Consider the following 25,251-nt stretch of genomic DNA (forward strand, 5'->3'; position numbering starts at 1 on the left):
CCTGAGTAAAGCCTCTGACCAAGTAGAAAACAGGTGAGGTAACTTGCTTTTCATGGTCACCAGAGCAAAGTTCTCAGACATGGAGTGATTCACAAGTCCTTTTTAACATGTTTAATATTTCATTGTTTTGATTACTCTAAGTTATTCAAAATCTAGCTATGTGCACAGCAGAACTACAGAATCATTTGAAAACACCCAGAAATTTTCATGAGACACTCAGATATAAGATGAGGGCATCTAACAGCCATTATCTGCTGTGTCATATTTATATCACGTCCCTTTTCACTGGATGACCCATGATTAAGAGAGAAGCGTTTGTATCATTCAGCAACTAGGTTCTCACCTAGGAACACAAAGTTGATCTAAAACTGTATTTGGTTCCACAGGGAAGAATGCTAGAAATTTGGACAAATTTTTCCTGGGTGCTAATCACTTGACTGGACTTAAGTAGTGTCCAACTAGAGTATTGGACCAACCCAGCCAGGGCTCGCCATGTGCCAGCAGGAGGCACCACGAAGCACAAAACAGTGTGTGGGGCCTATGCCTGCTCGTGCCTTATTTGACAGCTGGAGACGTTGCCCAGACAGCAACATCTAATTAGTAGCTAGAATCTAGTGAGGGTGCCCAGTGAGTGTGCCTAGCTTACTAGGTTGGCGCCTCTACATACACTGCTGCCCGCAACTGAGGAACAAGGGGGAAACAATGCAGGCTACAGTCAGGGTGACTCCGGGCTACTGTGGAGGGGAAGAGGCTTTCGGCCAGTTGTGGGTGGCCATGGCTTTCATTTGGGCTTGATCTTGAAAGAGGAGTAAGACTGAGACACAGAGGGAGGAGTTCCAGGTGGGAGCAACGTCACAAACGAGACAAGACACTGTAGGGATACGGGAGCCACAGCTGGCAAGACATTTTCTAGAGCACAAGCTCTCCAGCCTGACAACCTGTTTAGGGTCTGCTAAGGGAACAGCAGCTTCTGGTATGAGCACATAGAGGGACTGGTCCAAAATCATTTATTTGTTGAAATTTTTTTCTCCCACCTACGCTTAGAGACATGATGAACCAGCAAAAGGATGTCTATTGCATTTCTTTATGGAGGTCTCTGCATAACAATGCGACTGTGTTAATACCACTGAGCTGCACACTTACAAATGGTGGTAAAAGCATTCACATTAGTAAAACTTGCAGCTGATGGTCATCTCTTGTTGGTATATGATGAGTAGCTTATGTAGTTAAAATTATTTTTATAAAGTTCATTTTTCAATAAATCACGTATTCTAATGTGACAGTGTCATTTTCAAGGTCTGTCCTCATCATTAACTTCAAATATCATACTGGGCACACTGTAATCAGCAAGAGCAAAGGAAAAAGATTTTGGATTTATAGTAAAATTGTACATCTTTTGTTTTCTAAAATAAAGTCCTGAGTTCAACAGTGTCAGTTACTGAAACTGTCCTGTTTAACAACCATCATCAGAAATACACCTAGAAATACCATGTTCAGAAATGACTGTCAGGTCCTCAATCACGTTAACGTGTTGATTTATTAAATTTTTTTAATTACTCAGTGAACTTATTACATTTACAGTTGTATAACGTGCTGACTTAAACACACTTTGGTGCTACAACAGACCTCGCGCTGTTTCTGATGGCGAGGCCCCCAGAGCTGTGGTCACAGCAGGGCCGGGCCTGCTCCAGGGCTCTGGGAGGCCCAGGTGTGACAGCTGCACATGCGCTGTGATTACCTTTGGTGGTGGTGACCGAAGAAGCGGACGTCAACCTGATTGTCCTCTTTCTGCATGACTTTGGCTGGCCAGAACCCAAAGCCTTTCATTTTAGCCCAAACCAGTTCATGATTAGGTATCTAGGAATAAAAGTTTATACCCTGTCATATCACTTTTAAAGTATTAAATACCAGTGTATCATTAATACTGGACTACTCGGTCAAGTACAATACCTTACCTTGAAAATATTACTTTTTAACCATAAACACAGAGAACTTACCCCCACCCCAGGAATGACTGACTTTGCCTCCAAGAAAAACACAGAAAAATCAAAATCTGCGTAAGCAGTGTGGACCTGCATTTCACGGCAGAAGCAGTGAGAAGACTCTCGATAGCCTGTGCACTCTCGAATGAAGCCGAGGGCCACGTGAGTTCACAGTGGCAAACAGAACGCCCTAACTTTGCTTCCTGAAGGACAGTCCCACCCTGGGAGCCTGTAAGAAATGGGAGAATTTGAGGCCCTCCTCCAGACCTACCAAGTCAGAGATCCAAATTTTAAGGAGACCCCCAAGTGACCGAGGAGCACAGTAAAGTCTCAGAGCCTGGGGGGGGGGGGTCTCAGGCGGGCTCTTACGCTGGTGTCGGGGGTGGGGGTTGCCCCTGGAACACTGACAGGCTTCTTGTTCAGCACCCTCCTTGAAATCATGCCATTTTAGGGGAAATCACACAGCTATAAATATATATAAAGGCTTAGTTTTCTTGTGAGAGAATGAGAGGAAAAGCAAATTTTTACTTTATTTATATATTAAGGATTCAATGTTTATTCCTGTTCTTAAAGTCCTCATCTTGAAGTCAGAAATAGATATAACAACCCATTGTTTTTCCCATGTTTCAGCTTTTATACTCATTTAACACCACATATAATATAAAACAAAAAAATTCAGAAAGATTATAATCTTTAGGTAAATTGGAAAAGCTTCCTTAGAGCAGTGCCTCAGACACTTAGGTAAAAAAAAAAAAGAATCTCAAAGGTTCACATACGCAAGGATAGCAGAACCAATTGTCAGGACGAGCATTTGACAAATAGAAGCAATTCTTGCAAAGCTGTAGTTCATCCAGCTGAAAAAGAAAAGCAACTATTTTAGCCTATAAAAATAGACACATGCGGCGTTCCCTGGTGGCACATCAAGTTAAGGATCTGACAGTCACTGCTGTGGCACAGGTTCCACCCCTGCCCCAAGAACCTCCACAGGCCGAGTACACAGCCCCCCCCCCCCCAAAATATATACACACACATAAAACTATATAAAGAAGATCCATGCATGGAGTTAATGAACCCGACTAGCATCCATGAGGACACGTGTTCGATCCCTGGCCTTGCTCAGTGAGTTAAGGATCCAGCGTTGCCCTGAACTGTAGTGTAGGTCGCAGATGTGGCTCGGATCCCGAGTTGCTGTGGCTGTGGCGGGGGCCAGTGGCTACAGCTCCGATTCAACCCCTGGCCTGGGAACCTCCATATGCCATGGGTGCAGCCCTAAAAAGACTAAAAAGGCAAAAATAAAAAAAAATAGAGTAGATACATGCAAATTAACATTCTCTTTCATGTATATAGTCTTGAATTTTGTTCCTTAAGCTTAAAATTTTAATTTTCCAATGAACAATATTGGAAGAGACTGCCCCTTTCCTGTTTGAACCCCAAGGTCCCAGATTGCACTTGTAACAGAAGACAGATTCTCAGGGGGCCCAGTGCCTCTGATCTCAGTTTCCCAGCCTCACTGATGCCTTTCCACTTGAGCACACGTATTAACCTATTCATCAGAAATACCTTCCTGGTCTACTCATATAAAATATCCACTACCAATAAAAGCAGCCCTAACTTTGCCTCTTTCTCCATTTCAGTCCTGTTTTCTTTCATAACATCCTTTTATAACTTGTAAAGAAACCTATTTTGTCTGTTCTTTTCTTGAGTCTCCCTCTTTAGAACACAGCTCCATGAGCAGGAAGCCAGCATCCTGATCCTCATTTTATTCCTCCTAACACAGCAACAGTAGACACTCAATAAACATATGTTTAATGAATAAAAAAACAAAAGTCAAATTTGAAACAGGAGTTCCTGCTGTGGCTCAGAAGGTTATGGATCCAAAGTTGTCTCTGTGAAGATGCAGATTCAATCCCTGGCCTGGCTAAGTGGTTTAAGGATCTGGCATTGCTGTGAGCTGCGGCGTAGGTCGTAGATGCAGCTCAGACCCCACGTTGCTGTGGCTGTGGTGTAGGCTGGCAGCTGCAGCTCTAATTCCACCCCTGGCCCAGGAACTTCCATATGCAACATGTGCGGCTGTAAAAAGGAAAAAAAAAAAAGAAATAGAATCAAGAAACAGAAATTTTGGAGTTCCCATCGTGGCTGCGTGGTTAACAAACCTGACTAGCATTCATGAGGAAGCGGGTTTGATCCCTGGCCTTGCTCAGTGGGTTAAGGATCCAGCGTTGCCATGAGCTGTGGCGTAGGTTGCAGGCACGGCTCGGATCCCACATTGCTGTGGCTGTGGTATAGGCCCGCAGCTACAGCTCTGATTGGACCCCTAGCCTGGGAACCTCCATATGCTGCGGCTGTGGCCCTTAAAAAAAAAAGAAAAAAAAAAAGTCAAGGAACAGAAATTTTTATATAAATTGAGACATTTCTGCAAATACAGTATGGTTATAGATTAGTGTTTCAAACAAGAAACACCACCCCCAAAAACCTTCCCTAAATATATATTTCATTTGTTGTATAAATATGAATGCTTTTGTGTGGTTGCTCCTTTTGCCTGCATAGTAGAGTAAGAAGTGAACTTCAATCTTTCATTCAAAGACAGCAATAACATTACTGAGTGCCTGCCCAGTGTAATATATTTACATGCAGTTATGCAACTAAAACTCTTAAGGGTAATTACAGAAGAGAAAGCAGTTTCCTTGTAGAAGTTACGTAAGTAACTAAATCTAACTCCCCAGATTTCTCTGAGAACAGTTCTGCTGGAATCCATCCCCCAACCACTTTGCATTATTTCCCATGTATGTCAAACACGGAAACAGAGTTATATTTAAAGGAAATGGCAAAATTAAAAAATATGTAAGCAGAGGGGAACTCTGAAGCAGATTAACGTAGACTAAAGCGGGGTGCAGTCACCAGGCGCGGGCAGTACCTCGTGACATGTGTCTTTGTAGAGCATCCTTGCTATGTCAGCCTGCTCGCTGTCTGCTGTAATTGAAGACAGAGGACACACGTCACCAACGATCTCGAAACACGAGACTATCAACAGTAACACTGCCATTTACATTTTCTTTCCGTTCAACCCAAGTGCATATCTACCACTTAAAACAAAAATGTACATTTAACATAAAATTCAGGCAGTGAAATAAGATTCCATACGCAGCTTTAACACTCAAGGTATATACTGTCCACTTCCATTACCTGTGGATGATGAGACATTAATGGGGAAAAATCAGATTTAATCAAACTGCTTATAAAAAGCCTTTCAATAAACCATGATGGAAAAGCATATAAAAGAATGTGCATGTACATATATATGTACATATGTAAAAAACAGTCACTTTGCTCTACAGCAGAAATTGGCACAACTCTGTAAATCAACTATAATAAAAAATTTTTAAGACTTTCAACTATGTTTATAAATTTATAAATAAAACTACGAATAATAATATCTCATTATTTAGTGTACTAAATAATGCTTTTGGCCCTTTAATGCCACGGGCTATAACTACATTACCAAGTATTTTTAAGTTTAAACCCTAATATAATTACTTACAGATCATCAAGGTATTGTTTTAACATAATGTTTTATAAAGATATTCCTAGAGTTCCCGTGGTGGCGCAGTGGTTAACAAATCTGACTGGCAACCATGAGGCTGCAGGTTCGATCCCTGCTCTTGCTCAGTGGGTTAACGATCTGGTGTTGCCATGAGCTGTGGTGTAGGTCGCAGACGCGGCTCGGATCCCGCGTGGCTGTGGCTCTGGCGTAGGCCGGTGGCTGCAGCTCCGATTCAACCCCTAGCCTGGGAACCTCCATATGCCGCAGGAGCAGCCCAAGAAATGGCAAAAAAAAAAAAAAAAGACATTCCTCAACGTGGAATGTAAAAAGCATGAGAGGAAAAAAAAAAAAACACCCCAAAGAAAAAAACAAAAAATATTCCACCTCCATAGAAAATCACTGTGTTGTGGAGCAGCAACTGAGCATCGGCCTTGAACTCCTCGTAACTTCGGTATTTCCCTTCATTCACTTTCTGCGGGGGCAAAAAACAAAGCGACAGAGGGTCAGTGGTGAAAATACTTGTCTGCATTATGTTAACAGTGTTAGGGCAGGGGAGACAGCAAAACCTTCCAAACGACGTTACGGCAATTCCCGTGTCCCACCGTATTGACAGTGTGGGTAAAGGAAGCCCACAGCTCTCCCTGCAGTTACCACTGCAGGATGGGGAGGTGTGGCAGATCCCACATCCTGCAACCACTGCTGCCTTCAATATTTATTTACCCACGTGAACAATGTAGCATGAACAATGACGAAAGCTGCTGCAATGTCCTATAAATAATGAAAGCTTTGGTCAATGGGACTGATGAGACCCTAGCTATCTACCTACGATTTTACACCTCAGGAGAATAAGGATTGAAAAAAGAAAGAACTGTCAGCCTCTGTGACAGTTTACCACGACCACGAAGAAGATACAGTTACAACTCTGAATTGGGATGAGGTGTTGATGTAGAAATAATTTTAAAATAAAGTCCTAGACGGTCCTCCATGCCCCGAGGCAATTGCCGGCTCCTGTCTGGCATCAAGGGGCACAGGGCTCTTTCGTGAATATAGACACCTGACCTCCACTCTGAACTTCTCATTACCTCCAGCTCAGGGATGTTCAAACCCTAGCACTGCCCAGCACTCCCAGGCCACCTGACTAAACCCAGGTGGGAACACCTGCACCCAGAATTCCCCGAGGACTCTCACAGCCTATATTTTGGTATGGACTGCCAGCTCCTGAAAGCATAAGAATCACATCTTCCTCTTCATTTTCTTTATGGTGTTTCTGTTTACAGCCTGCCCTTGCTAATAAGGCACCATCGACCCAGCCAGTGGGTTCCACAGGCCTGACAAGATCAGACTGGGGAATGTGGGCGGTGGGGGGCATGCAGGGAGGGGGCAGCAAGGGCAGCTGAGTTCTTCATCATTCTCAGAGCCTCAGAGTCAGAAGAGAGGCTATGCAATCTAGGGTTAGAAGGGAAGGTTAAAGTTGTTTTTATGAACAACCTTAATTTATCCCTTTCACTGAAATCATCTGCCTCAGTCCTTCTCAGAAATTAAGCAGATTAAGACATGAGCAAAATGATGTATTCCTGTGGTTTCCCTGTTATGGACAACGGTACGATTTTAAAACTTCAAAGTGACATAAGGTACAGATCAGCACATCTACAAACCTAACTGGAGGCAGGTCAAAGTGTTCACTGAATTTTACTGTAATTTGTAATTAAATATTAACAAGCCCATTAGCAAGCCTCAGCTAGAGTAGGTGAAATTAAGAACTTGAATTAAGAAGAACCACACTTTCTAGTTAAAATCTTTGTTCAAGTTCACGTCACTGTTTCTCAAGACTCTTGATCAGTTCTATGCTCTAGTCTTCCCTTGATAGAAACTCCTAAGCACTGGGGCTAAAACTAGGAAACCACACCCGGGTGTTAATTACACCGACCAGACAGCGTCAGGAATCTTTTCCAGGCCTCTTAAAAGATGACCCCTAGTGAGCACTGGAGGGAGCACAGCACACGCGCAAGGGCGGCAGGCGCACAGCCAGGGCTGCGCCGCCGCGGGCTTTACCTCCTGTATGGCAGGGACGTCCACTGCCGAGTGCACCAGCCGCCGGTACATGGGGTGCTTGCTGTCCTTCCCCTTCTTATGAAGGTCGATTGCCTGAAAGGTGGTGAGGCATGTCCGTTGAAAACACGGCTAGACGGACGGGCGAAACACAACTTCTGAACAAATACTTTAGAACTGAATGAAAAATGTACATGTGCCGTAGTTTAATGTGGCATTTCTTCAGGTTTTTATAGAAAGAACATTTACTTTGGAAAATTCAATTTCATTTAAAAAACTAATTATCAATGAAAATGTTCATTCTGATAAATGGAATTTTAAATGTAAATGTTTCTAATCTAATGCAGCTAAAGAAATGCCTGTGTCAAAAACAAAAACAGGGAGTTTCCATCGTGGCTCAGGGGAAACAAATCTGACGAGTTTATGTGAGGACGCAGGTTCAATCTCTGGCCTCGCTCAGTGGGTTGATTATCTGGCGTTGCCGTGGGCTGTGGTGTAAGTTGCAGATGAGGCTTGGACCTGGCACTGCTGTGGCTGTGCTGTAGGCCAGCGGCTTCGGCTCCGATTGGACCCCTAGCCTGGGAACCTCCATATGCCGCAGGTGTGGCCCTAAAAAAAGGGCAAAAAACAAAGCTAAAACAAAAAATCTAAAAGCCTTCCCTGCACAAAAAAATACCACAGCAGTGGCTTCCACCCTTCATACTACTCTTTAAATATTTGTTACTTGTCAATCATTAACTTTTAGAGACTAAACCAGAGTGAAGCACATTTGGGGAGACTCTGAGAGCCCCACCCCCATCCCAGCCCTGGACGCACCCGCTCCTTCATGCGGGAGACGATGAACCTCAGGTATGTGCTCATCTCCTGCTTGTTTGTGTTTTTCTTCTTGATGCTCTGTTGAAAACAAAAAGGTTGATATAAAATCTGATCATTTATAAATCTATATACATATATAAAGACATCTATATATAAAAGATTATAGTGTGCAAAGATTTTCTTAGTATGCATCATTTCCAACATTTCAAAATTTGCATAGCAAAAAACAGCATTTAATGTAACAAGGTAAGAATCAGAAAATATGTTATACTTGACATAATAAGTTAGAGAATTATGCTTTTTCTTTTCTTGATGCGTTAAAACTTCAACCAAGTTTCAGATGAAAAGAAATAATAACTATAATAATAATGTTGATATAATAATGATATAATGTAGAATCACTTATTTTTATAAAAAATATCGATGGCTGAAATCCTGTAGGGGATATTTTAAATAGCAATATTATATGGTGAATTTCAATATAATATTCTTCTTTGTTAAAAAGGTTATTAGAAGTCTGTGTCTCTTAGGAATTATGCACCTGCAGGAGACACATCCACATATCTTCTTAAACGTGCTACGGAACTCTTCAGTACTAACTCCAATGGCTATTAGTCGTGCCTAAAAGCTAGTCAGATTCCTCAATTTATCTCTCAGATAATTTAACTTCACATGAAGAAAAAAGACGGGATTCTACTTTTTATGTCATTTCTAGACAGCCAGCAAACAAGGACCAATGCTCCCATTTCCTTAGTCAAAGGCAAGAAGACACCACAGCAGACACTGGACTGCAAGCAGGCTGCACTGCAGAGGACTGAGTAGGCTGGGCCACTATCTGATGGACGCTTTAACTTTGTCAGTCCACTGGATGATGATTCTCCACCCAGTTTTATTATTATTCACTCCCCAAAGAACTTTATGCGCAGGATTTCTCTCAATATGCTAAACATGTGGAGGAAGGAGCGAACAATCCTCAAGCAAATGAGAAATCTTAGCCACGGCTGAAGCAAACTGATTGTACGTACACAGCATGAAAACATCTGAACACAAAGTAAAAAAGATTTCCTGAGCCTCTGAATTGGAATTTCTGGGGGAAAGCCCTGTGTCCTGCATCTACTTGGTCATTTGTATGTTAATTTCTCAGGTGGCTGTGATATCTGGCCAAGACCAAGAACCAATGGTGCAGATGTGGAGTTAAAATGCAATGCCATTTCCTGGACCCCAGGTTACAATCCTGGGGGAAAGAGGCTTTGATGTAGCTTATAAATCCTCATTTTTAAACAAAATCCCCAGTGATACCCAGGCACACAAACATGTGAGAACTATTAGCTGATCCCTCCGGTAAGCCAGTGTCAAACAGAATGATTCTCTCAAAGGATCTGAAGCACAATCAGCTATTAACACTTTTGTGCAAATGTTCTTGCTAGAAAGGACATCTTCCATGCACTGCTTTCTAAGCTAAACAGCTCGATGAGCTGCTGGATGTGGGGAAGAAAGGGTAAGACGGACAAGAAGGCTACTTTTTCCGTACCTCTTGGGAAACCTGTACTTCCTTATAAAGAGAGAAGGATAAAAACAAATACCTCCAACTACATGCTCTATCAGGCCAACTCAGAAATATCTTGGGCGCACTGAGACTCCTCAAATATCATAGCAATCCACAGCAGTTAGAGGTCCTGTAGCACTATCTGTGGGGTTGTGGTTCTTTTAATAGGTAACATACTATTCAGGCACGTATACAACCAGCATTGCATGTAGTACTGAAATACTGCTTTAACACTCATAAAATTGTGCCAAACCAGGCAAGGTGGGAGTGCTCTCCTCTCTGGGTCTGAATACCTCGAGCTCAGAGGGGCAGGGAGCGCTCCAGGCACTGAAGTCCACTAGAACTGGGACGTCTACGGCCACTGAGAGGAGACGGTGCTCACGGCATCCCCTGCGACACGGCTGCCCCGCTGTCATCCACGCACAGGGGTGTTCTTTCTGCCCTCTTGACATCGACCTACGAAGTACTTTACTATTAGCTGGAATCCACCCTCGTTTGGGTTTGGAGCCTTAGAAAGCAAAGCAAATCAGTGCTTCTCCACACAGTGCTAGAACCAGGGTACCACTACAGGCATGCCTCGTTTTATTGAACTTCAGTGTTCTCTACAAGTTGAACGTTTGTGGCAACCCTGCATCGAGCAACTACTGGCACCCTTTCACCAACAGCATCTGCTCACTTTGTGTCTCTCTGCCACACATGGTAATTTTGACAGTACATCAGACTGTCACTATCATTCTGTTTGTTACAGTGATCTGGGGTGAGTGGTCGTCGAGGGTACTACCGTGCAAGGATTATGACTCACTGAAGGCTCAGATGATGGTTAGCATTTTTTAGCGATAAGGTATTTTTAAATTAAGGTATGCATGTTTTCTAGACATAATGCTAGCATACTTAATAGACGACAGTGCAGTGCAAACCTAACTTTTATATGCATCGGGAATATCTGCTTTACTGTCATGTCTGGAACCAAACCTCCAGGCAATAGCTCCGAGGTATGCCTGTATAGCTAAAACATCCTAACTAGATCATTCTTGCTTTGAAACAAAAAGTCCCGAAACATTTTGAAACAGTAAACACTTTTATTTTGCTTTAGTTTAGGTAACTGTGCCTTACACTGTTCACGTAATTCCCCAAGAAAGGTCTATTTTCAGTTCCTGCTTCCTCTCCATAGAGAACCTACAAGCTACGTGGCTATTACATGCTCCCAGAATGCTTTCACTTTGGTTTTTCCTGTGCAAACATTTCTAGATGAATTGCGAATTTAGCACAAGGATGCACAGCAACATTTCCTTCTCTTTGGGAAATGCAAAGCCAAATGCACAGAGCTCAGGCCAAGGGCCTTAATTTTGCAAAACTAAATGATAAAACAGAGGATGAAAATTTGATTTTGTATCATGCATGCAGTGGCCCCTAACCTCTGCTGCTGTACTGAGAAGAGTCAAGAGGCATGGTGGCAACACTTGCCTTCCAAAGCGACACATGATCTAGGAATTCTCTCCAGCACTTGCCCATACAAACAAAAAGGCATCTCTCTCTTATATTTTAACTATGTGATGGTTCTTTTCAGTTAACACATTAGAAACTTCAATGATTCCAGCTGTGCAGGAGTCACCAAAAGAACTTTCCTATCCAAGGAGGATTATTTTGTTGAAAGCCTCTGTGTTATTTATTTTTCACTTGTTGTCCAATACATATTCTATGGTGACAAGCATGGGATTCTATTGAAGATGTAGGCCAAGAACTGAAATGTGTTTCAGCACTCTGGTTGGTAAGTGAATGGCTGCCCGCTGGATCTCGTGCTGTTCATGCTTGTCCAGGATGCTGGGGGAGCCCACTTCCCACACGTGCAGGCTGAGGAGCTTGCTCAGTAAAGGGAAGCACATAAAAGAGAAGACCCTGAACGGATGCATAATCTCTCCTAATAATCTGTAAGGACAAAGCAATTGCCATATAATGCTTTCTTTCTGATACTTTCTGGTTATAATTCAGAGATTTGGTATTTCACAAAAGAAATCAACAAAGCATCCAGCTCTGTCCAGGGCTGCGTACGAGGTTTCTGGAGACTACTCAGGTAACATGTTGTGGGCTGCCTTGTGTGACACTCACAGCGGAGTTAGTGCCTGTCAGCTAAACCAGGACATTTACATGCTTGAGAAAAAGCCACTAAAACCAACAGGCATGAAAGGAGTCCTTATGTTTGTAACACACCTAAGCAGACAGCTCTTGACGACAATGTCAGAAAAACAAAACTAATGCTGTCTAAGCTCTGTGGCTTATTGTAGACCCGGCTCTCCCTCCGGCTTTGAAGGGGTGCACCCGCCTCTACTGCAGACCTCAGGACTCCTCAGTGCAGGCCCTTCTGCGACAGAGGGCAGCCCAGGGCCCGCCAGAGTAAAGCCCAGTAGGTTTTGGTAACTGCTCACATCACCTGGCAGCATAAGGGAGTGACTCTGGTCAGTATCTACAAATAATAAAGAGAGAAACTTCCTATTACACGTCCAAAGTTGTTGCAACCGTTTTAAGATGACAGTAATCACACGGCTGAAGCTGTGTTACAAAGGTGGGTAAGAGATCCACTAACGATTGAGATGTGCTTAGGTCCGTTACACATAACTGAGGAGCTGCTTCCCTTTAAGGGGCAAACAACAGAAAATCTTAAACATCTTCCTGAGTAAGGAACCCTTATATCAGTTACAATAATTGCTGGGTTAGCACAAATCAGGTGAGTCTAGGTAGGTACCACAGACAAAACATCAAGTAATTCAGCCACACTCCGTGTCTTTCAGTGTTTTCAGCTGGAGGAAGGTAGGAGCACGTTCTGATCCTGCCAAGGTTTATCCACAGCTGATTATTTATTGATAACGATGCCCAAGTACCACTGTTTGAAGGAACATTCAGGACTTAAAGGTCTGGAATTTTCATGTGCCCTAGAGACCCCACTCTTCACTTGTAGGAACATGTCAGCAGAGAATTAACTTCTGGAAATATCACTTCTGCACACCAAGCATCCAAAAGAAAGAAAGAAGTGCAAAATCAGAAATCAGTGTATTTCCCTTAGACAAATATATCTGTGCTGCTCCACCTCATCCAGCCCAAGCCCCCAGCCTGTTATTCACCAGGCTCCTCATTTTCTTGGGGCTTCCCAACACCAGGAGGGTTGACCCAAGGAGGCTAGACCAAGGCAGACAGATTTCTGCCCAGGTAATTTCTGTGACGGTAATTATTTTAGGCTGTGAGGACATTCAGTTGGTGGCAACTCAGACATGCAATTGTGGTGAGAGAACAGCCATAAATAAAGTATGCGTTCCACAGGCAGGGCTGTGTTCCAGTAAAACTGGTGGATATGAAAATTTTCATGTCTTATAATTTTTACATGTCACAAAATATTACTTCTCCTTTGATTTTCCTTCAACCATTCAAAAGTATAAAAACCTACTCTCTGCTCATGAGCAGTACAAAAACAGGTGCTGGGTTGGTCTTGCCAATGGCTGGACCAGAAGTTCTGTGAAAGCAGGGTCCCTGATGGGCTAGTTCAGTGTTCTTTGGCCAGGGCCTTGCACAGTATCTGCTACACAGTAGATGCCCAATAAATACTAGTTGAACTCATGGCGATTCACTACTAACCACCTTCAATGCCTTCTTCACTGCCACGCAGCTGAACTCAGCAACACGAGATCCTTCCAAAACGTGAAACACTTACTCACACCCAAGCCACGTTACCACATTCTGGCTCCTCTAAACCATTCTGTTTACTTCTGGTGTGTGTGCACCACTTCACTCCCAGATGACTCCTAAACAGGGCTGGTGGCGGGTGACAACCGGAAGCCACCTGAATGTTAATGAGCCTGTGGCCATCAAGCGTACTGGAGCCTCAGCCCCAAGGATGTGTTCTAAACAAGCACATCCAGTGATCCTGGTGCAGGTGGTCTCTGGAGCTTACCTGGAGAAACACTAACTCGCACAGTAGTTACCTCTATTGTCTGAGGAATCAAGAAGCTCCAAGCTCTCCTCTAAACTAGCTGTAACCACCGAACAGAAAGGAATCACAATGAATTTTAACTGCACATAAATTGCCTATGTTATGGAAATTAGTGGCTCTACAGTATTCTCTAAAACCACATGTAAAGATAGAATAAAAAAAAATAATTTATAAGAAACCCAGTATCTGTAATTGCAACAGTGGAAGCTGGTCTGGTGGGAGTGGCCCCAAATCTGGCCCTTTCTCTTCTGTACCAGGAGCCCATCAGTAACTATCACTTTCTAGGACAGTTTTCTACTAATACGACTGTTCAGTCCTGCTCGTCCCCAGTACCGACATACTGGAAGAGCAGAACACCACACTGCTGCCAGCACGAAGCGTGGAGCCTTGGCTAACCACTTTGCATGTGGAAGGTACCACATTTAACTGCACAACTCCTACAGCTCCATCTTAAACCTCCAGAGGCCAGGACAGCAACAGTCATTCGCACTTGAGTTTCTGGCAATAGTTTTTTTGGGTTTTTTAAAAATTTAAGTTAAAAGGACTTAAGTTTAAAAATCTCTCCTAATCTGTCATGAATATGCCTTTTTATTCACAGGTGAAAGGTGAACCTGGAGGACAATTCAAACCACAAACAATAGCTTGGAGTGTATTGGCAAATGGGACTCTGTTCTCACACACTCCCTACTTGAGAAGTTGCTTCTGCAGAATCACTAACGCACAGGGTTCCCGGACTTGTTCAAACAGACTTACAAGACAACACTGAATGCTACTTCAGCTGTATCTACATTTGTTAATTTTTACAAAGTCAGCTCTTTGTCCTCTGACTGAGTTTAGGAGGTTTTGACTAAGGTCAGATGATATAATCCACTTTGTATTAGCCAGTCTAGGGTAACTTACCAACTATTATAATCTCAAATTAATTCTACATGCCACACAACTGATGGGTACTGTGAAAACATGCGGTAGTCTATATCCATTACAGCCTCACAAAGAAATTGCCAAAAATACCGGCTACAGAGAGAGAGGTGTTATGTTATTCCCGTTATGTCAGGAATGTCATCATTTGGGATTAAATGTACTTTTGGGGGTAACTTTAAATTCTTTTGCAGCATGTTACAGGGATTTGAGAATAGGAAAAGGACATTCAGAAAAAGTTTATAGAACACAGGCTGTGTATACCTGTTCCTCCCTCCTCTACCAACACTAGGCTTTAAAGAAAGCAGCAGATTCAAAGGGCAGAGGGAGGATGGGTTCTTCAATTGAGTGAGCCTTTCCAGTCTCTTCTGAAAATAAATGAGCTTGTCTGTTTTTGGGTCACAGAATGAGTATCGTATGTTCTCTGCTTAATGAGGCTGACTACCAGCCCACAAGAATACTAGCTGCCTACCTCTCCCTCCTTCCCCCTCCCTCTCCTGCACCTGCAGAGACAATAAAAGGAAGCAGTGCACGTGGCACATACTGTCAGCGCATCAATACTGGAAACACTACGTGAGCTCTCTACTTATCTAGACTAAGTTCTAACCGTCTTGACGTAGGAACCAGCCCAAGTATTATCTCTGTAATCCCTTAGAGCTAAAATTAAAAAATAAAGTTCAATTCAGATTCTAAATCGAACACCAAAAGAAATATCATGAAGACAAAATATACCCCAAATATTTCACACTCATACCCAAGCCTTTCTGACCATAACTTATGAAATTCATCATGGGAAGGAAATGTGGAAAGTATGTGGATTTTTTTTTCCTGGCTTGGGGCCTGGTAGTTTTATAAAGAGATAAGACAATAATACATGAGATTTTACAAATTATATCTTAGCTCCAATTAAAAATACTTCATCAATGTCCCATTACTTTTTCCTCTAGTAAAGCCTGGAATGAAAAGCAAAACTGCCTTATAAAGTACTTGGTAAAGACAAAGACCTTTCTAAAAATGAATTTCCTACTTTTGTGACTATAAAAATATAATTCAGTTGCCTTTAAAATGATAAAAAATTCTGATTAATGTTCATTCATAATTTTCAATACTATGATTGCCTACATTTAAAAAAATACTTCTATCTTATTTAAAAATCCAATCTCCACTCCAGGTTTGTTAATATGTATCTTGAAGTTTATGTAAAGGTACGTACTTTCAGGGTAAAATATTAATAAATTTCCCACATTAGAAAAAGACTAATCAGAAAATATTTTGAACATATATTCTTTACTACAATAAAGAATATATGTTCATTCAGCATTCTGTCCTACTTCACTTTGAATGTTAAATAATTCTCCTTAATTTTGAGATTTAAAAAAAAAAAAAACCTATTGCTACATACTCAAAAGACTGAAAAAAGGATTCAGAAGTAAATTTCTATTCCAGTTTCAAGAAATAGCTTTCCTCATGAGTCACAGTGCAAATGACTCAAAGTTAGTTACCCAGAACTGAGTTAACATTAACAATTCATTCTGTACCCATGGTGACTGACCTCCTAATAGCAACTTAGTCTTGGTTTAGTTTTAGCAATCCGGCTAAAATTCCTTCGTTTTCAGTATCTGCCTAATGAGTAGACTGTACCCCATATGAAAAAAAATACAGTACCTGGGGCTTAACATCCAATTTAAATGTTAATTTAAATACATACTATATACTTCTTTCTCTATATTTATTAAATTTCCTATGAAATAGCTACCTTGATTCTAAATATTTTAAAGAAAACTATGGTAGTAGGAAGACTTGAGGGATAATTCCTATTAGTGTAGCTCTTCTTTAGAGCTTCTCATGTGCCCAAGAGTCAGGGATCAGAGAATCAGGTGCTGCAAGTTTGAGGGGCTTCTTCGTTTAGATGTAGAACCACAGTACTCTTCCAACAAAAAAACTCTCCCACATAAACACTTCATTTTCTTATCTCCATTTTCTCATGTTTCTGCATATTATTAGCGGGGGTTAAACTGACTCATTACACAATTTGGACATTAATTCAAAATTTAAAACCTGTGACCCTTAAACAGAGAAAAATGCCACCTGAAACACCTGTGGGTAGATAACTATTTTGTCCTTATTCTATTTTATTTTATTTTATTTTATTTTTTTGCTTTTTAGGGCCATAGGTACGGCTTGTCGAAGTTCCCAGGCTAGGGATATAATTGGAGCTACAGCTGCTGGCCTACACCAAAGCCACAGCAACACCAGATCCGAGCTGTGTCTGCAACCTACACCACAGCTCACGGCAACACTGGATCCTTAACCAGCTGAGTGAGGCCAGGGAGTGAACCCATATCCTCATCAATACCAGTCAGGTTCATTTCCACTGAGCCACATGAGGAACTCCCAATATTCTGTACTTTTTAAAGACATGCTAGAATAATAGATCCCCATCCAATACCTTGAAAGGTATTTTTTCTTTTGTGACTTAAATTGATCTTTTCATATGTAAGTCACATTTAGTGTGTCATAAATGGGATGTAAAGTCAACCAAAGATGTTAGAGGATATAAATAATAATCTAACATTTTTATATAAGACAGTTATACTGTAAATCAACTATTTTAATAAAGATAAAACCTGAAGAGATACATGCACTCCACTGTTCACTGCAGCACTATTTACAGTAGCTAAGACATGGAAGCAACTCAACTGTCCATCGACAGAGGAATGGGACATATATACGATGGAGTGTTACTCAGTCATAAGAAGGATGAAACAATGCCATCTGCAGCAACATGGGTGGACCAAGTGAAGTAAGTCAGACAGAGAAAGACAAATATCGTATGGTATCACTTATATGGGGAATCCAATTTTTAAAAACAATACAAATGAACTTATTTACAAAACAGAAACAAACTCACAGATTTTGAAAACAATCTTATGCTTACTAAAGGAAACACTGCAGGGGGGATTAATTACGAGTTTGGGATTAATATATACACTCTGTTATACATAAAAATAGATAACCAATAAAGACCTTCTGTATAGCATAAGAAACTCTACTCAATATTCTATAATAACCTAGATGGGAAAACAATCTGAAAAAAGAATAGCTACATGAATATGTATAACTGAATCACTTTTCCGTACACCTGAAATTAATACAACATTGTAAATTAAGTATATGCCAATCAAATTTTTAAGAATTAAAAAGAAAAGCCAAAAAATAAGACCATCATAAAAGCCAAAGATAGGGGCAGGGGATTAATACGTACAAACTACAATGCATAATGTAAATAACCCATGAGAATGTACAGTAGAAAAGAGGGAACACAGCCCATGTCTGTAGTAACCAATGGAACATAACCTTTAAAATTATGAATCACTACATTGCGTATCTGAAACTTACAATGTTGTAAACTACACCTCAAAAATCAAAAACACAAAAAACCAAGATACCTCAACTTAAACTCTGGATGGACTTCACTGGAGCAGCACAGAGGCCCAAATGCCGAAAAGGGGGCAAGGAGATCCCTGTAGTTTTCCCATTCTAGCACTTTCTACGTGCTCAGTTCAGAGCCCTACATTTTGCTCCCTAATGAGAGACTTTAGTCCAAACATAAAATGCTCATTTATCTGAATTTAAAAGGAGCAGTAACACGAATCTACGTCTCCTCAAAGTTATAAAAACAAAATTCATTTATGTAAGGAACATGAACATATTAAAATAGGATGGAGGAAACAGGGCCCACTTTCAAAACACTGCTGTTTCAGAACTGTTCACTGGAAAGTGCCGACTACTTTGTCTTGCTGTACAATTTCCTTCCCTGGCAGTTAATTCTCTGATTTTAGGAGGTACCGGCTTCAGAGCAAACAATGCACCATCAACCCTTGCAAACATTAATCTGTGCACTACACACTACACTTCCCTACAGCCACAACGCAGCGTTTACTGCACAATCTGCTGTGTGCACGAGGGAGAGGAGGGCAGCAGGGAGCAAGCTGATTTATACCCTCCCTCTAGAATTCTTCCAAGTCATAACAATGGCTTGATAGGAAGAACAAACGCCAGGCCACTCATGAAGCTGGAATTTTCAACCAGAAATGTTTCTCGTGCAGCAGAACAGGCATTTAGATGTGCAGTTCATGGGTCTCCAAACCACCTTCAAATGATCAGCAGACACATGCGCAGTGGCTCTGACCGGACAAGGAAGATTTCCATCCCCACAAAAAGACCTACCAGACGGCTGTGACCTAAAAGAGAACATGGTACCAACCTGGGGCGTGGTCCCAGGCTTCTTCTCACCCATCACCAAGCAGGCACCACTCAAATACCATCATGACGTTTACCAGCAAGGTTGGAGGCCAGCAAGTATGCACTTCATACGTGCGCGCGCACACACACGTGTCTGCACACATCTAAGGTGCACGCGTGTGTACACACACACATCACACATACACATGTGCTCATAGGCACACATCATGTACAAGGTCTTGTCTACTCTCACAGAGGCCTGCCTTCTATAACCACAGCATCAAGGGAAAAAATGACTTTGTATCTTGGAAACTATATAAATGAAAATGAAGGAACAATAAAATGAGACATCCATTGGAGCCTATCAAATAGGTAAAAAAAGGGGGGGATACTTTCACTGTTGGTATAAATGGGTATCATTTTCTGAAGGACAACTTGGTGATTTTTATCAAATTGAAATGTGCCTATCCTTAAATTTAAGAATTCTACTTCAATGAATTTGTCCTGTGAAGGTGATCAGACAGAATTATGTAGATACATGTAAATTAATCTTCTCTATTTTTAAAAAACATAATTGATTATACCTTCTTATAAAGACACATCCAGGAGTTCCCGTCGTGGCGCAGTGGTTAACGAATCCGACTAGGAACCATGAGGTTGCGGGTTCGGCCCCTGCCCTTGCTCAGTGGGTTAATGATCCGGCGTTGCCGTGAGCTGTGGTGTAGGTTGCAGACGCGGCTCGGATCCCACGTTGCTGTGGCTGTGGTGTAGGCCAGTGGCTACAGCTCCGATTCGACCCCTAGCCTGGGAACCTCCACATGCCGCGAGAGCGGCCCAAAGAAATAGCAAAAAAGACACATCCTTTCGACAAATCTTTAAAGCAATTTTCACTTAAAAGTTTTCTTATTTTTTTCTTGGAAAATTCATGGCTATTCAGGAATATAAAATTCAAATACACCTAAACATAAAAACATACACTCCAGTTTCATACAGAGCTAAATTATAATGAGAAGACTGCTCCTTGGGGAGGAAGTGTGGCACCCTCCTGAACTCTCCTCTGGCAGAAAGGACATGGTGGTCAGACAGGACATGGCAGCAATGTAAATGGGCATTAATGGAGCCCCTCACACAGTCAGTTGTTGAAAAGAGATCTCTGGGACGTTGCTGAGTACTAGCAGACTGGCCACCACCAGGCAGTGTATACAAGCCTCTGATCATCAAGTCACACAGACGGATACAAACGGACGTGCACGGGCGCTGGAAGAGCTCCGTGAGCACGTTCATCTCTGACGTGACAGCACTGCTGGGAATGTTACTGTCTTGCTTTATCCTTCTCTAAATTACCTGAATTTTTTACGGAAAACTTTTTTTTTTTTTTTTGGCTGGACCTATTTTTCCATTTTTTAAAGTTTTATGGAAGTAGAGTTGATTTACAATGTTGTGATAATTTTTGCTGTACAACAAAGTGACTCGGCTCTACATACACATCCCATTCTTTTTCAGATTCTTTTCCCACACAGATCATCCCGGAATACTGGGTAGAGTTCTGTGCTAAAGAGCGGGTCCCCACTGGCTGGCTAACCATTCCATACATTGCACTGTGAAAAAAGTAATTTAAAATTCTTTTTTTTTTTTAAATTAAGAGTTCTCAGTGACAAGAGTGTGAAACAGGACACTACTTGAATTTGTTTCAAAGCAAAATGCTAATCTGATATTCAAAGGCTATTTTTCAGTAACAATCTACTGTATCTGTAAAGTAATAGTTTTTTAATTATTGTTTTGAAAGGCAGATAATCCAAAGAAGTATCTTCAGGGTTCAGAGACTCCTGAGATTTATTAAGAAAATTGATAAAACTATTTTAAATTGAGAAAAAAGTTCCATCGTCTCCCTCTTAAAATATTTTGGAATTCACCAGATATATGAGATAAAGTTGCTTGAGCTAAGATAAATTTGATAACATAGCTGAAAGCTTGTGAGAGATTACCTATTCAGTGCTGTGACACTGACAGAGGTTATGTAAAAACAAACCAGTCTTCTGACCACTATAAAACATTAGAAACATTTTAATCTTCAATTTTAGACACAGTGACTGACTTCCATCCACTACTTTACTTGTTCTGAATCTGGCTCTGGCATCTTATCTTCAAAATTCCTCACTAGTATATCTAACTAACATACATGACTTCCAAACATTAATCAAAAAGAAAATTAGAGAAGATCATTACGTTGATTTGAAAACACAGTTTTAAAGTTTTTGTCTATAGACTCAGTTCTCTTAAATCTGGTCAGTCATTCTCCTGTTAAGATTATTAAAAAGAGGGAGTTCCCGTCGTGGCGCAGTGGTTAACGAATCCGACTAGGAACCATGAGGTGGCGGGTTCAGTCCCTGCCCTTGCTCAGTGGGTTAACGATCCGGCGTTGCCGTGAGCTGTGGTGTAGGTTGCAGATGCGGCTCGGATCCTGCATTGCTGTGGCTCTGGTGTAGGCTGGTGGCAACAGCTCCGATTAGACCCCTAGCCTGGGAACCTCCATATGCCGAGGGAGTGGCTCACGTAAAGGCAAAAAGACAAAAAAAAAAAGATTATTAAGATTATTAAAAAGAGCTTTACTTGAAGTTTTGACACATTATTTAAAAAAAACCAAATCAACCAAAACCCAAGCAAAATAAATACTTAAAATTCCATTCGAATTTCAAGGTTATAATTACCCCTTTCCCCAGGAAAGATATTGTTAGCACTTATCTTTTCTTAAACGTTAACAGTGTAAAAAATGGACAGATCTAATACAGAAATAACTATTTCTTTGGAAGTTTTAAAGCTCAAGCTAAAACTCACCATCTCCAACCAGACATAGGCTTTTTGAGTCTAACAGAAGGGAAGCTCACGGTTTATGAAGGGAATGCGTGAGCTAAGGTTTTATATTGACTCGCAGTATCATTTCAGTAAGCATAATCACACCACAATGTGAGACTATCTAGGCTGACAAAGGGAAAAAAACAAAAACAAAGGGAAGAAGAGAAAATCAGGATGGGATTAGCTAAATTCCGCTTGGTTACAATGTTTCTGTGTGAGCCAGAAACTCACTGCTATTTTAAAAATTTCATCTTATCAGTAAAGAGTAAAGCAAACACATTTAGGAAATGGAATTGGTTAACTTGATAGTGAATTCCGAAGGAGAAAGTAGTACGCATTTTATTCAAAGGTGTAACTGTTCAATTTCCATGCTTAATGTAAGGAACACAAAACATTTACCATAAAGTTTAACTTTTCCTCAAAAATCCCAAAGGTTTTCTTTAAATACTTTACTGTGAGAATATGAACGAAGTATTAGATACTTTAAAAGGTACTGCTCTAAACGCACAGGTGTGTCCCGAATTGTACGCTTCCGAGTCCCTATTATTTGATCAGTGACCGTATCTTTTTTTTTTTTTTTTTTTGCTTTTTAGGACTGCACCTGCGGCATATGGAGGTTCCCAGGCTACAGCTGCCGACTACACCACAGCCACAGCAATGCAGGATCTGAGCCGCATCTGTGACCTACACTACAGCTCACAGCAACGCCAGATCCTTAACCCACTGAGCGAGGCCAGGGATCGAACCCGAAACCCCATGGCTTCTAGTCAGATTCGTTTGGGCTGCACCATGACAGGAACTCCAGTGACCACATCTTTTATATTTTCACAACATTCCTGCTTCTGTTCTTCAGATCTCATCAATTCTTTACTACCTCTAATATAAACCATTACCAAAATCCAGGAGATATTTACTTGTGAAATACAAATCCATGAGAATAAAGCATGGATGCACACAGATGCTTACACTGACTTTTTGCAGCCATCGGAATTCTTGTACATTTCCAAGGAGGTCTACCCCTTGACGACTGAGAGTGAAATATTCAGACCTAGAGATTTATCCTACTTACCCAGCACTTAGGCCCTTGGCTACAAGTCATCATTGCACATTTTTTAAAAATGCCAACTCTTGTCTGCCTATCGAATATGTATAATAGCGCTGTTAAGATGAAGCATCCTTAAGTAATAAAAAGCCAGTCACTAACAGAAGATTAAAATGGACACTGTATTTTGCTCATTACGCTGGCAAATAAGAAGGGAATTTTTGGCCGATATCAAAAGACAAAATGTTTTTGAACAATAAATATTTAAGCTACTCAAATACTGTAAAACATGTTCACAAACAGACCTCATGAGTAAACTGGGCAACGTGCATGGTTCCAAGTAAGTACCCTTAACAACTGCAAGGACAAGACAACAGAAGTTGTAGTCAAGTAATTCCTTCCTGGCCACTATCAATGCCGTACGTAATGCAGTATTTAGTCATCACACATCACGCATATGCACACACACCACATCTGCAAACAACAAGCACAGCCAAGTACACTTCTCAATGGGGAAATAATGTGAATGAAAACAATTGCGGGAAGTAGCTATTTTAACTACCAGACTATTTCATTTTGTTGAATTCTTTACGTACAACTGTTCCATCCCTCCACCCTCCAAATAAAAGAAAGAAACTAACCCAGGATATGACAAAAAATAAAGGCAACATTACACGAATATATAATGAGGAATAGATACAGACTGTTTCCAACAATGTGCCTCTTGCTACCTGTGCTTTCTGAGCAGCAGAGAAGACGGACTGAACAGGTTTGGCAGAGGAGAGTGGTTCTTAATCCCCAAGGGCCACCCATTACAGGAGTCACACGATCCACAGGGCGTTGTCAAGTACAAGGAGAGAGTGAATCTGCACGTGATTAAACTTGCTAAAATCCTTACCCTGAGTATGTGTTGTGACATCCATTTACGAGTGTTCTATGTTCATTACCCATCATTTCAGGAGATAACCCCCACCCTCCAGTACTTTATCCATCGACCTGGCAAGACCACCTGGGATGTCTTTGTACAGCTATTATTCATGAATTCCAACCCTCTGACCAGCACATTAAAGCTCATGGTACTCACCCTGCAAACTGGGCACTGCCAGTGACTACTGCTGTCTCTAAGCCTGTACTCATCAGACAAACACTTGGAATGATACACACGAAAACACAGGTCACATATCAACACCTCTCCAGGCAAATGGCATTCAAAACAATACCAGTCATGATTTTCTGTTTCCCAGTCCTACAAAAAATACAAAATAATTTTGTATGACATTTTGTCAATATCTGCAATGACTAAGAACAAAATTGAAACTAAAGTCCATCAGAAGTTAGGCATTATAAACAATTTTAGACATTTACTGTGTTAAAAACAAGAGGGAAAAATACCTAGAAATTCGCTTTTTAAAATTTAATTCTCTCCTAAACATATGAATATTCAGAAATATCTTAAGATGATCTGATAACAAAACCAATCCAAAATGAAGTAAGTCCAAAGCCAATCCTAGTTCTAACATTATCTTTCAGTTTTTATATAATCTATGGGATAATTTCTTCAGTAAATGGAACACCCCAAAGCAGTATCTATAACTTAGTATTTCAAACAGACAAACCTCTGTTTTGTTCTGATTTTTAAAAAACGTAGTAACTACTTAGCACACTTTGGGAACAGAGAGAATAGTAATAAATGGTGATGCTCACTATTCTTATCTTCTCATCCCTGGTATTGGATGCTTTATTGAAAATAACCATTAATCAGAATGTCCATGTTCTGATAGGCTGTCAAATTTTCAGGGTCTGTTGAATTTGGAAAAATAAATTGAAAATGTGAAACTAAAGGTTTAATCACATTCTCCAAAGGACATTACCATTAAAAAACAAAAAAGGAAGCGGGCTTATTTTCTTAATGGGACTATTCCTGGAAAAAAAGAACATAACTGCAGGTATATAGGTGTTCTTCAACATTTTCTTTTTCTGTTGCATTCTTTTTTGTACAGCCAGTACCATTTAAACACAAACAGGAGGATGGCATAAGTTCTCTTAACTTAGACTTCATTATTCATAAATATCACTCTCAGCTTTTTCATAAAAATACCTGTGTTAAGAGTGATGGATTGATTCTCAACCTTCTTTTGCAGATGTGGTAGCTACACTTAGGGTGATCAAGGCCACTGCCAGTGGGGATCCAGAAACTGGCTCTGTAGGCATTTTTCTTTTTATAAATCCCCATCCATACACTGCTTCTGAGGGTGAGTGCCTTTCTCATTCTCCGTAATG

General features: G+C 41.0%; 1 protein-coding gene across 15 annotated transcripts in view; it reads right to left on the reverse strand.

The window, feature by feature from the left end:
- Positions 1 to 25,251, reverse strand: part of ZMYND11 (zinc finger MYND-type containing 11) — a 127,869-nt gene that overhangs the window by 16,541 nt on the left and 86,077 nt on the right. For 8 of the 15 annotated variants that reach the window (XM_047755555.1, XM_047755550.1, XM_047755556.1 and 5 more), the window contains 7 exons: positions 24,056 to 24,217; positions 8,389 to 8,466; positions 7,576 to 7,668; positions 5,908 to 5,995; positions 4,897 to 4,952; positions 2,759 to 2,836; positions 1,739 to 1,857 (listed from right to left, as the gene is read on the reverse strand). In XM_047755555.1, coding sequence (XP_047611511.1) covers positions 1,739 to 1,857; positions 2,759 to 2,836; positions 4,897 to 4,952; positions 5,908 to 5,995; positions 7,576 to 7,668; positions 8,389 to 8,466; positions 24,056 to 24,217 — 674 coding nt within the window. Of the gene's footprint in view, positions 1 to 1,738; positions 1,858 to 2,758; positions 2,837 to 4,896; positions 4,953 to 5,907; positions 5,996 to 7,575; positions 7,669 to 8,388; positions 8,467 to 24,055; positions 24,218 to 24,675; positions 24,772 to 25,251 lie in introns of all 15 variants that reach the window. The other 7 variants (XM_047755558.1, XM_047755552.1, XM_047755563.1 and 4 more) reach the window with 4 other exon arrangements.

The sequence above is a fragment of the Phacochoerus africanus genome, chromosome 12, assembly GCF_016906955.1.
Source record: "Phacochoerus africanus isolate WHEZ1 chromosome 12, ROS_Pafr_v1, whole genome shotgun sequence".
NCBI lineage: Eukaryota > Metazoa > Chordata > Mammalia > Artiodactyla > Suidae > Phacochoerus > Phacochoerus africanus.